Below are 12,386 nucleotides of genomic sequence, written 5' to 3' on the forward strand. Positions count from 1 at the left end.
TAAAGTTAACAGAGACCAATGGCTTATATTTGGCACACTAATTTTCCCAAACCTGTCTATTCAATTAATGTAATTAATTTTCACCTAAGAAAAAAATTATCATTGTCATATCCCGCTATTTAATAGCTGATACTTAATATTCTTCAATTCAGTTTAAAAAGGTACAAAAATGCCTTCAGAGCTGCTAGTAACCAAATACTCTTTCAATGAATTCTAACATGAAATTCAGACTCCAAGCAGAAGGGGTGAATATACCAAACCCCATGTCCTGCACTGGGCTATCACCAAAGAGTACTTCAGTACAGAGAATAGGCAACCAGAGGTTTGTGAATCACATTGCAAATCTGTAATTTCATTTTCTTTACCACTTCTCTTTAACTTAGGTGGCATTTCTTCCACCTTAATAGACAAAGCATGCATCCAACAGAAAACAGAAAGATAAAAAAAATTAAGAAAATGGAGGAAATAACAAAACAGATGATAAAGAGCTCAGGAATGAAAGCCTACCATTGTTCTGGCTTTTTATCACCACTTTCATCTCTGTCCATGGTCTTTTTTATTGCCCTACTTTCCACAGAAGTTAATGGCAAAACCCACAGTCAATTTGAACAGGCTCTTAGATAGAAAAAATATTTGGAATGGGAGCCTGCAACTCCTACATGGTTACAACATGCTTATGAAACACTGGGATGGTCTGAGGTATTTGGCTTATTTGAGACGTGCAATGCAGAAACACCAAGGGGACAGTTCCTGTGCTACCAAAAACGGCTGCATTTCCAGAGCTATGGGGATTCACACCTGTTATGGACATCACACAAATCATTTTATTGTTCTAACTCTGGCAACAAATCACCCCCGGGGTATTCGGAATACCTTACTGTCCCACGTGAAAATATCTGCTTACAAGCTTTGTTTACTTCACAATTTCAGAGCCACAAAAAGTGCACCACAATTACCCCTTTTTTCAAAAAAACCAGAAAAAAACCACTCTCCAGAGCCTAAAGATTTCTGTTTGAAACAGAGTTCCTTATACACACATTCAAAACCATAGTACAAACACAATCTAAAGAGAAAATGAACAGGACAGACTACAAAAACCCTGAGGCAATAGCTCAGAGTTGTGAATTTTCACAGTTATTTCAGTGAGGAGCCAAATCCAATTTAAACGTTTACTTTTTCAGCTGTATCAACACTGGCCATCTTTGCAGAAATACCTTATCCTGTGGTCTTTTAACTTGCCTTGTGTATCTTCATAAGTACCAAACCCCATACCCAGAAAACGTAAATTTCTGGAAATTTTGAAGACATGATTTTCAGAGCTTTTTGAAAGAGAGAGCAGAATTTGCAACAAAATGTTTCTTCAGTAACTATGGGATTATCACAATTCACTTATTTCTCTAACAACGAAAAATTTCTTAGTACTTGTTTCATCTGGAGCCAGGGTAACAGATTATGCAGCAGGCAAGGAGCTGCCACACTGTCCCGAACAGCCCCTTAGAATAGGGAAAATAAAAAACAATGTTAGACTTCATTTCTCACTGTTCATTCTGAAAGAAAGTCCTTCTCAAGAACTTCCTTTGAAGTTTTCCTCAAATCTAATATCTAGTTTTGCGATTTGGTGTTTTGCATTTTTGTTTTGTTTTGTTTTGTTTCTAATATCAGGATTGTGAGAGAATGGGAGTGAAAAGTTTGAATGCTTTCTTCAAGTTCCTGGGTGCTTTTGAAGTTTAGCCTGCATAGGCAAAATTATTCAAGAACCTTTTGCAAAACTTTCTCTCATGGGTTTGCTATGCATCATCTGGTCAAAAAAATTTAAAAAGCATGGAGGCAAAGTTAGGTAGTTTAAGTGTAATAAAATTAACAGACAACATGTGTGGTCACTGAAGCATGTCTTTCGCTTCTGACTGTATTCAGCTCATCAGTCCCTGTCTGAAGGAAAGGCATGAAACACAGATTCCTGTCCTGCTGCAGTATTTAGGGCTAGAAATAAATATTGGCATCTGTGTGTCACTTCACAGTTTCTACAATGTACCTCAGGCAGCTCTGAGCAGCGCTGTCTAACTGCGATTCTCTGCCTCAGTTCTGTGCTACAGAGGAATGTGCAAAGATTTGACCAATACAAGTCCTAGCAATTGATTTGCTACAAATGTCCAGTTTAATGAAGAACCTTCAACATGTTAGTTACAACACTTACGCAGTCACTTCCTTCACGTTAAATCCCTAAATTATATACTCAGTTAGTTGGCAGGATTGGGTTTTCTTATAGTCTGGGCAGTTGAAATATTTCTAGACATATAAAACTTCCACCAATATTCAGCTATCATCTTCGTTTTAGATGGCTAAAATGCCCTAAAACTGAGCCTAGCCTTCAGATACATTTGCTCAAATTTTTACTCTGAGAAGAATAGCCAAGCTATACACAGAAACATACACTCAAAACACTCTGAGCTCACTTAAAAACTCAGCATATCAGACAGGGATTCCAAATGTTTAGCTTGGGCTTATGTGTTCACCAAGCCCAGACAACTGAAGTATGATGTGACACATGAAGGCTTTGGAACAGTTGCAAGCAGCAGAAAGTCAAGCAAATTTGCCACAGGAATATGAATATATTTGCAAGTTCAGCAGATCTGAGAGGTGGGGAAAAAAAAAATCCATGTAAATCAGACATATTTAATCTGAAATAAAATGTAGCCTTCCCCCAATTTCACCTTTAACAGAAATTACCATGACAAGAAATGCCAGTGACCAATTTGGTAGACAAAGTAGGATGTCCTTCAGTTCAGTAATCACTGCCTGTAGCTATGCAGGTCACTGCTTGCAAGAGACTGAAATCCTTTAAAAGGTAAATCTTGCAGCACAGAAGACTTTTCACATGGCACCCACATCCCTTCTGAAGATCCTGGGCATAGCAGATTTTGCTGCCCTAGTGCAGGATAATCTTTCAGCAGCTCTGGCAAACTTGGAAGTTAGCAATGGAAGGTCCCTGCTTATCCTTGGGCACAGACAGGGATTTGGGGATAAAAACTTTATTGCAGGAAAAACTGTGGGGAAGCCCTGCTGCAGAACAGAAGCAGAAAACCAGGAAATTTTTCCTGCAGTTCTGCAGCCTGGGTGGGAACCAATCTTAGCATATGGGTCTTTGTGTTATTGAAGCTGATTATCATTGATCACTTAAAAATAGAAACCGCATATCTCATTTCCTATGCCAAAGTGAAGCCCAGACTAAACCCACTTGGGTCATGGAAACTCAGAGTAGCTCCTTGTTGAAGGGCACTACTATCAGAGGAAGGTTTCTTGTCCCAGACATCCAAGATACTCAGATGATCACAATTTTATTTCCTAAATAGTTCTAGTTCTGTGTGACCAGCCAGTGCTTCATCCCCATGAAAGAGAGGTTAGAATTGATCTAAAGCCAGCTTAAACACCTCCTACAAGAGACTGCTCACCTTTCCTATAGGCTTTTTCTAGTGAGCACTGCATTAGGTAGCAAGCTTTTCTAACCGTACTATTTCTAACATGGCTCAAAAAATTGTGATAAAATAAATACACATAAATATTAATTATGATATAAATATATTACAAATGTGAGTATATATAAATACAAAGTAAAATAAAAATTCCACCCAGGCAGCTCGGTCACCAAAACACATCAGTTTCCCAATAAAACAGAACCGTTTCCAATCTGAAATGCAACATTTAAAAAAATAAAAATGGAAAAATAAAAAAATAAAATGGAAATGCACCACAACGAAGGATACAAAACAGAGATCCTGTGAAAACTGGCTTTCCCCTGGAGACTTATCAGGAGCACAAATCTAGTTCACCCCCATCCCCCCAGGACTTTACCTTTGTAATTACCACTGGGAATTTCACACCTAGGGCACAGCCTTAGAGCCAAGACTCAGCTTTCCAATTGCACTTTGAGAGGTGATAAAGTCACCAAGCCACTAAATGCCAGAAATGTGAATAAATACCAGGCTACCCTGGTTAACCAGGTGGGAAGGAGCCGGTGAGCAGTGATGACAGCCACTTTTTCTGGGCTGGCAATGGCTTCCCTGTGGCACTGACCCTCCCTGGACTTCCCAGCAGAAGGTGATAGAGCTGCAGGGATCTCATTCCCAATTCCCAATTGCATTAACTCTTCATGACAACTACAGCTGTGCCAAGCCTATCACAGGATCCTGCCGTGCTCATGCAGCACAGGTGACAGCCTTGGTTTAAGATCATAACTTCTCTCGTTTGCTTCTCAATTAATTCCTCGACTGAGCAGGGTGAATTCCCTCCACTGACGTATCCTGAACAAGCTACACGGCAACAGGTTCTCCACAAACAAGTTTTGGGGCCCTGTCTTTACTTGCAGAGAGCTCTTCCAGCCCTGCAACACGATCCCTCTCTACCAAACAAGTGGCCCTGAGAACCAAAACTCCACACCTAGGTTTAAGATGATAGCAACCACTGATACTATCTCTCACTTATCATTCCAGGACTGGGTGAACTAACCATAATAAGAACTTACTGAAACTTAATAAAGGAAACACAACTTGCTAAAGCATTTTTCTCCCCACACCTGCACTGATATTCTCATGAGCACGAGGACTGAGTATGCTTAAACTTCTCTGTTACCACACTTGAGACTTCAAGGTTTCCTTTGGCACCAAGACCACCCTGATCCACCAGTGTCAGGAGCTGCTTCCACATCCTGCTTCACTCCAGCATATCGAGGCAAATGGGAGCTAGGATCTCCTGCAAGGTGACTCCAGCCCCTCCAATGTAGTCCCACAGCTTGCCCTGGCTTCACACCCCAGTGGGGCAGGGCTGGAAAATCTCCTTTATGTCGAACAACAGTTTCTTTACAATCATCATTTCAAAAGATTTAGAAGAGATGGGATGTAGGAGTGTCTTACTGATCACTTACCAACTGAACTTGCTTTGTCCCTAGTATTTTAGGACAGAATTAGGTCGACTCTTTTTTTCCTTCTCATGTGAAGCTGGCAGTGCAAAATCTAATATATTGTCTATCTCAGGAAAGAGGAGATCAGAGTTGTCATCTACTCATTTCTGCTTCGTACAGGGCCTGAGTACTTACTCTGTATTACTTCAGTCAAAACAATAAGCTGCTAAGTGCTTTTAATGAGGAAAATTCCCAAGCTTCACTAAATCTGAACAGTACCTTGCTATAATCAAGTACAAAGCCGTGGATTCACATGAAACCTCCAGGAACTGTGAAAAATGAGGGCAAATTCAGTGGGGGAAGAACACAGTAACCCTGAATGATGCCCATCCTGGTGCTGCTCTACAAAGAACTGTACTACTGGAGACAAAAGGGGTGAAACACAGTTATAAAGGAGGAAAACACAAAAATAAAAAGGCAGGGAAGCTTCAAAAGGTACTTTTTACCAGAGACTTAATGTCTGAAATGTATCTGCTCTTGTTTGTAGACTTCCACAGTGGAAAGGGTAAAACTTGTGATAAATTTGTAATTTAAAAATACTACAATATTCAGCTCATCCTTGCCGGGTCTGAGTCTGGACACACCAAGTGCTTCCCAGTGCCACAGAACACCCAATGTTTCCACCAGAGCCTACTCAGCAAAGAGGACAAGAATCACCTCAGAATTTTAAGACTACAAATAAATAGCTTTTTAGGTGCTCTTCAAACAAAGAGCCATTAAAGGTAAGACACCTGTGTTAAGCCACTCCCTTTACAGCACACAGTATTTTGTAGGCTTATTTAGCATTTCATAGACTAGCTAGTGCATAATTTAAAACATTTCCTCTACTTAAGCTCCGCCCTGAACCAGATCATTGCAGCATGATTCTTCAAGCCTGCCTACCTTCTCTGCAATGTGAGAAGTCCCTCCTTACACTTGCAGAAGAATTCACTGCATTTTAACTCTTTTGTTAGAGGAAATTGCAGTACATTTCAAGAGAGCATTGCAAATTGGTTTTTAAAGTCAAGAGAGTGCATTCCACGGAAGGGAAAACTCACTTTCTGAGCTTTCAACACTTCAGTCTGCTTTCCTCTTTCGGTGTAATGTAAAAACACACAGATAATGGATTCCTGAAGCAGTGACCCTGAAAATGATAAAATCTGCCTTCTTTGGACTGCTAACTTAACCATCAAAGAAAGAAGCATAAGCCGCCGGTATTTTTTTTTTTCCCGTGCCACAAAACTTACCTCGTTCTTTTTACAACAAGTACCGCAGCCTAAGATCTGACAGATGTCCAAGATAAAGCCTCTAACATTCCCTCGTGTGCAAGTTCGGAGCCTGGATTTTCCATGCCTTGCCTGAGGAATTTCTACTTTGCCAGTGTTTAAGATGCTGTCATTTTATCTTATTACCTCCAGCGCGCAGCCATTACTTTGAGCCAGTTTACAAGATAAACGAAGTACTATGAATGAAAGATACTTTTTTTCCCTTGCTCCTTAAGCCAACAAATAGGAACACTCTTTGCCCTGAACAGGCTCTTCCTCCCTCTGACAGGAACCACAGGACCACACTTGTGGCACAGACCGGAGTAAAATAAGAAACATGCACAGAAGGGCTGAACTTCCCTGTACTCGGGCTGCTCTGGCATTATTTACGGAGTCACATGGATGTAGAGGAGAAAGAGGTTTGGTTTCGGTTAAGAATTCTTTTTTTATTTTGAAACAGCAATGCAGTAGTTCATTCATCCTTGGGACATGCCTTATGCAGAGAAAGAGCAGAGCTTGTTTTAGCCTGTCTGGGGCACAGAGATGCTGGGCACAACCCTCCACCACTGCCCTGCTAAATAATTGGAGTCTCCATCACGGGGTCAGAGGCCTACCCTTTAGAGAACACACGACCATTCCCCAAAAGAAATGTCTGTCCCCAAAAGACAGATAATCTAGAGGGAAGACATTGCAGGACACTCTCCTTGACTTAAAATAATACAAAATGAAAAAAAACCCAAACCAAAAAGAACACCAAACCTGGAACATGAAAGTATATTAATGCTTTTTCAGAGATCTTCTGTGGCATGAGCAAACTAATTCATTTGGAAATTATGCAACTGTTCTTCATTTGAAGAAGTTAAGCCACCCGCCTTTACAGGAGGTATGCAGAGTTAGAGCTCTCACACTGCAAAGTGCACCCAAACAAATCTAGGATTTTAGGATTAATCTCCAGAGCCATGACTGCATTTTATTTAACAATAAAATAAACAGAAATATCACTTCCTAACTCTCCACTTTATTATTTTAAGCAACGTGGTCTGGGCTAGTCCTCATCTAGGACTGGATGTACATCTTTACACTGCATAAGACTGAGGACACCTTCAGAGAGGTAAAAGCCACACGGTACCTCTTAAAAGAATACAAAGGTTTTTCCAAAAGCACCACTTTTGGCCTCTCAGTAACTACTTGATTCAATGAGAACATGCCCAGACTAAAGGTTTATGGGGATCATGTCATAGCAACACCTACAAAACAAAAAACCAAAAACTAGTACGGTCTTACCTTGTAACTGCTTGAATCTTCCTTCTAACTGATTATAGTTATACGGCACCTGAGCTGCATATCCTGGGGACAATGGTCCGGGCATACTGGTTGATTTTTGTAATTCCATTTACAGGTAACACAGGGAAACGAAGAACTGCAGCATAAAGGAACCACAGGTTTCTCTACCATACATCCAAGTAAATCCCAGCTTGCTCGGTAGTTTTGCTTCAGTTCCCAGAGAAAAGGCTCTCGACGAGCCCTAAGTAAACAACAGCTTCGGTTCAAAATCCAGCAGTGAGGATTGGCGGTGAGTTGTCTGTAACGGAGTCAACCTTAAAGCACCATGAGGGATTTTTTGGTGTGTTGATTTTTTTGGGTTTTGTTTGTTTGTTTGTTTCTTTGGTTTTTTTGTTGGTTGGTTGGGGGTTTTTTTGTTTGTTTGTTTTTTGTTTTTTAAATCCTGGTTCCCTTACAGGCAACTCCCAAAGGCTGGAATTTCAAACGCTCGCCCGGCTCCGGCGGAACCAAATCAAAGAAAATCCAAGCCTGAGACTCAGCCCAAAAGCCCGGGCAGCGTGGAGCCAGGCGCTGCCGTCCCTGCCAGCGCTCCCAGGAGCCGCGCACACCTCAGCCCTCTCTGCTGGTTTGTAATATCATCAGCAGCCGCCCGGGCGCGGGCTGATGTCACTTGATTACCATACAGCGCGATGGAGGAAACGAAGGCTGTACCAAGGGCGAAGGAAGGGGCGGCGGGAGCAGGGGGAAGAGCAAGACGGCTCATGCGAGGAACTCTGCGGCCAAAGTTCTTCCTTCGGGTGCAGCCCCCACGGCCCCGGGCCCGGGGTGACCAGGTGGCAGCGGGGTGCCCGGCCCGGTGCTGCCAGCCCTCCGCCGTGGCTACAGCGGATGGTGGTATCTTCCTGAGCAGAGCTGGTGGAATTACAATCTTTTGTTAAGAGCCTCATGTAACGGAAAAGTCTCAGATTACTATCACATGAAAAGGGAGGGGGCACTTTATTTATCTGCAAGACGGTTCGCTCGAAAAAAGTAACACACACACAGCCACACAGAGAAGCACTCATTCGGTATTTAGTGACAGGCAAGGAGGGGACACGGAATGATGCGTGTTCCGGGACGCTGGGGAACAAACGAAAGCTTTGTGAAAAAGTTCTTTAAGCAGCCAATTCGTGTCACTTCGGTTAAAGTTACTTATCGATACTGAGGATTTTGACATCTCCTGTGTATGTGGCTCCTTGCCCGTTTATCGGAGTGCTGGGTATTGCTGCAAGATTAATGGCTGTCTGGACTCTGCACCGGCAGGGGAGGGCTGCAAGGTAAACAAGGATGCCCTGCCTCTGCTGGCACCTTCATACATATCCCACTGTAAGACAAAAGGGGAGCAGGGCTGGGTATTAGAAGGCAGTCCAGTTCCTGCAGACAGTGTGAGACAGAGGATGTCAGTTTGCCCTCAGGGGCAGGAGCTCCAAGCCCTCACTTATGCGTAAGTGAAATTTAAAGGTTCATATTCTCAGTATGCAGCATTCACCTGTTCGGTTTTAAAATTTCCAACAATGTTCACACAAACGTTTTCTTTTTTTTTTTTTTTTCATTTCCAAATTCCTTTCCAATGGAATTCATGTTCTCTTCTCCTCCCACTAGGTCTCCTCATTAAGTATTTCAAAATGTTGCCTTTGTTTTGATACTGTTGTTTCACAAGTTTTTAGTCATATAGCAATTTATGTGAGGACAATTTCTGTGGGAGACGCTCAGTCCACTCCCACGGACTCACTGCAGCCCCAGATCCTGCCAGGCCTAAGGGGGAAATTCAACCACCCCCTGCCAACACACCAAGGAACAAATGTACAAGAAGTCCAATCATGATCACTGCTAATTTAGGGAAAGTGATGGAAGTGTAGACTTCCCAACTGAAGCTGGGGTTTCCAAACACATGGACTGTAGAAAACACCTGGCACATTGCTCCTGAGGTCATAAATACACTTAGAACATTTACAGCTTTTAAATATACTGTTTTACTTAACTAGTTCAGAGTTGCTTATTACATTGATACAGAAGGGCTTTTACTAGCATATTTCAGTGAACCCCTTTATATCAATATAGCTGTATTTACACAAGACTTCTGGTGCTGCAAGCAGACCTGAAGTAGAACCTAAAGCATTTCTGAAAGTTGGCCTTTGATCTTCCCAGCACTACCTGCACTTGGCCACTACAGATTTTGCACTACAAGCCAGATTTTATAGAGTCGGAGAAGAAAGCAGTTGTCTGCAGAGGCAGCAAAACCACTGTCACGTTTCAAGGCGAAAGGGGGGTTGTGAGGAAGCACCTGTGCTGTCCCCTGGGGCAGGCAGGACACTGGTGTGTGTGTGTGTGTTTGTGTGTGTGTGTGTGTCAATGCAGACAACAATGCAGTGGTGTGGCACGCCGAGTCCCCCGTGCCAGCTAAACCTTCCCCTGGTAATCCCTGTACAGCCAGCTGTCCCTCCAGCACACCCGGAGCCCCACGCTGTGGCCGCAGCCATGGGATTTCCAGAGAAAGAAGGCCAACACAAAACAAAAACAAAAAAACCCAAACCCACAGGAGGCTCCAAAATTTACAGGAACAATGCTCGGCACACTGAGCCAAACTCCTCCGAAGCGTAAGGAGCACGTTTTACCCAGCACACAAGTACAGGCTTATTTCCGCCACAATTTTTTTTCCTGCAGCTTTCTACCAACAGCAGCTTCTGCCTGACCTATGTTATGATTAAACGAAACCCTTCCCCTGGAAAGCAGGAAGGCAGCCAGGCCCTACCTGCAGGCATATCAGCTCATTACTGTCCCACCTTGAGCAAACAGGTGTTGCTATGTGAGCTCAGAAGGTAAAACTAAAGTCCAAGTGACTGGCAGGAGAGCGGGAGTATATTTAACACTGTGAAGGCCACAAATCAGAAGCCAGGAGCTTTTCTGTGGCCGAAAGCTTTCCCAACACCTTTGGCAGGTGGCACACTAATGCATGCCGTCATTAATAAAAAAAAAATTAAAGTAAAATATTACAAAAACAAAACACTAAAACCTAAAATAATCATTTGGCTTTGACCCATCTAAAACACAGACTGGCTTCCCTCACTCGTCATAAAACATTAACAACACATACACAAATTCACACCAGATTGTCCCCTGGGGGACAGATGAATCTGGTAAGCTTAACAGCAGAAATTAGGCCTTGAGGTTTCTTTGTCAATGTTCCTTCTCTGTCCCCCAATTTTGGCCTGCCAGTAGCACCTGAAGAAGAGAAGAAACTGCAGCATGTTTGGTGCAGTGTAGGCTACACAGGAGGAAAGCCAAAGATAAAGGGAAAAATTTGTGTTTGTTTACTTATTTAAACTTATTTTGTTATAGGTTTGAAAAACAGAGACACAAAGCCCTAACATGTGGAGAACTTGACAGAACTCGCTGCGAAATTCTGACCTCATTTTAGCTGCCATCCAGGCTGGCATTTGGGCTGAACAACAGGTCCCCCAAGCAACAGATGTGACAGGACTTCACGATGGTATCAGTGCCTGGGGGACGCCCCGATGCCCAGGTGCTGCTGACTCATCTGCCAAAACATTACTGATGCTTGGCTGGTGCACATTTTCAAGGCTCCACTTCACAGGTTGGTGGTAATTCAGCAGGAAGAACAAAGCACAATGGGGATCTGCCTGTATTTGTGAAACTCCACGCCGTATGTAGCAAGGATTCGTTAAAAAATTGAGTCACATCAATCCCAATACATTGGCTTTGCCATTGACTCTACATAAGGAAACCTGAGATCTGTTCACTGCCACTATGAAGCAATGCATCGAATCAATCATAAGGCTCTTGCACAAAGCCCTTTTTTTATCCTGGGTTTCTACTTGTTTTCTCTGCTTCTCTTCAATTTACTAAATCCTTGACAAAACTAATTAGATAATGTGTTATGGAGGGAAATCAATGCTTTAAAGCCATAGATAGGTAACTTAAGCACTGGTCCAAGTGTAGCTCAACAAATCAACACAGCTCAAAATTGTCTGTGGCATAATTCATCGCTGATTACAGTGCTGGAAGAAAATAAGGGTCAAATCATACACTAAGTTTAGTGTAACAAGGGGGTAGGTTGTTGTTTTTTCCACCAGAGATGTGAAATAATTTTTGCTTGCATTTTTTGAATTGTACCTCTCCCACAGCACTTGACTGGTAATGATGCCTTGCATTATTTGTGTACTTGTTAAGAGTAAATAAAAACACAAACAATTATCCACTTAATCATAGTGCAAAGTGTGACTTAGTTGCCATGATTAGAGCTTTGCAAAGCCTCAAGGAGAACAAGAGGTTGATTACAGTGATATTATTAATGTACAAGTAACATCTGGAGGCAGGTGCTTACCCCAGAACAGAAAAGGATGTGTGCTGGGATTTGTCTTTATGTGGTTCTGATAATTGCTGCTGAAGTGAATAGGCTTCCACCGCAAAGGAAAAAAACCTAATGTTAGATTTAGCAAAATCACCGTCCATATCCCTCATAACCAATGTTTCTATGATTGAACACAACTATTGCTTTTCTCAGCTAAAAGAAAATCTTTAAGAAAAATCTTAGCATACTCCCAAAAAATTATGGAAAAAAAGACCCTCTAAGAAATTCCTGGCCAAGAATCCAGTTCATCACTTTTGCAGAAAATAACTGGTAAGCGTGCAACATTAGTATTACTCACACAGCCTTGCTAGAATTGGAATCACCAAAAATTCTCCATCAAACTACCCTATCTTCCAACAGTAAAGTCGACCAGTACTAGCCGACCTGGCTGGGCCAACAGTGAAGATCGTATGTGTGGTGGACTCAGTGTTCAAAACAGACCCACCCTCAAAAGACATTCATGCAATAACTACCCAAAAAAACATGAAAGCAA

The 12,386-nt window shown here is 42.3% G+C and overlaps 1 protein-coding gene across 4 annotated transcripts in view; it reads right to left on the bottom strand.

The window, feature by feature from the left end:
* SPTBN1 (spectrin beta, non-erythrocytic 1) overlaps positions 1-12,386 on the bottom strand; it is a 129,514-nt gene that overhangs the window by 67,542 nt on the left and 49,586 nt on the right. The window contains exon 1 of one of the 4 annotated variants that reach the window (XM_071740415.1): positions 7,483-8,122. The exons of the other annotated variants lie outside the window; for them this stretch is intronic. Coding sequence (XP_071596516.1) covers positions 7,483-7,591 — 109 coding nt within the window. The 5' untranslated portion in view covers positions 7,592-8,122. Of the gene's footprint in view, positions 1-7,482; positions 8,123-12,386 lie in introns of those variants that run through there. 4 annotated transcript variants of the gene reach the window in all.

Source organism: Heliangelus exortis, chromosome 3 (assembly GCF_036169615.1).
Source record: "Heliangelus exortis chromosome 3, bHelExo1.hap1, whole genome shotgun sequence".
Taxonomy (NCBI): Eukaryota; Metazoa; Chordata; class Aves; order Apodiformes; family Trochilidae; genus Heliangelus; species Heliangelus exortis.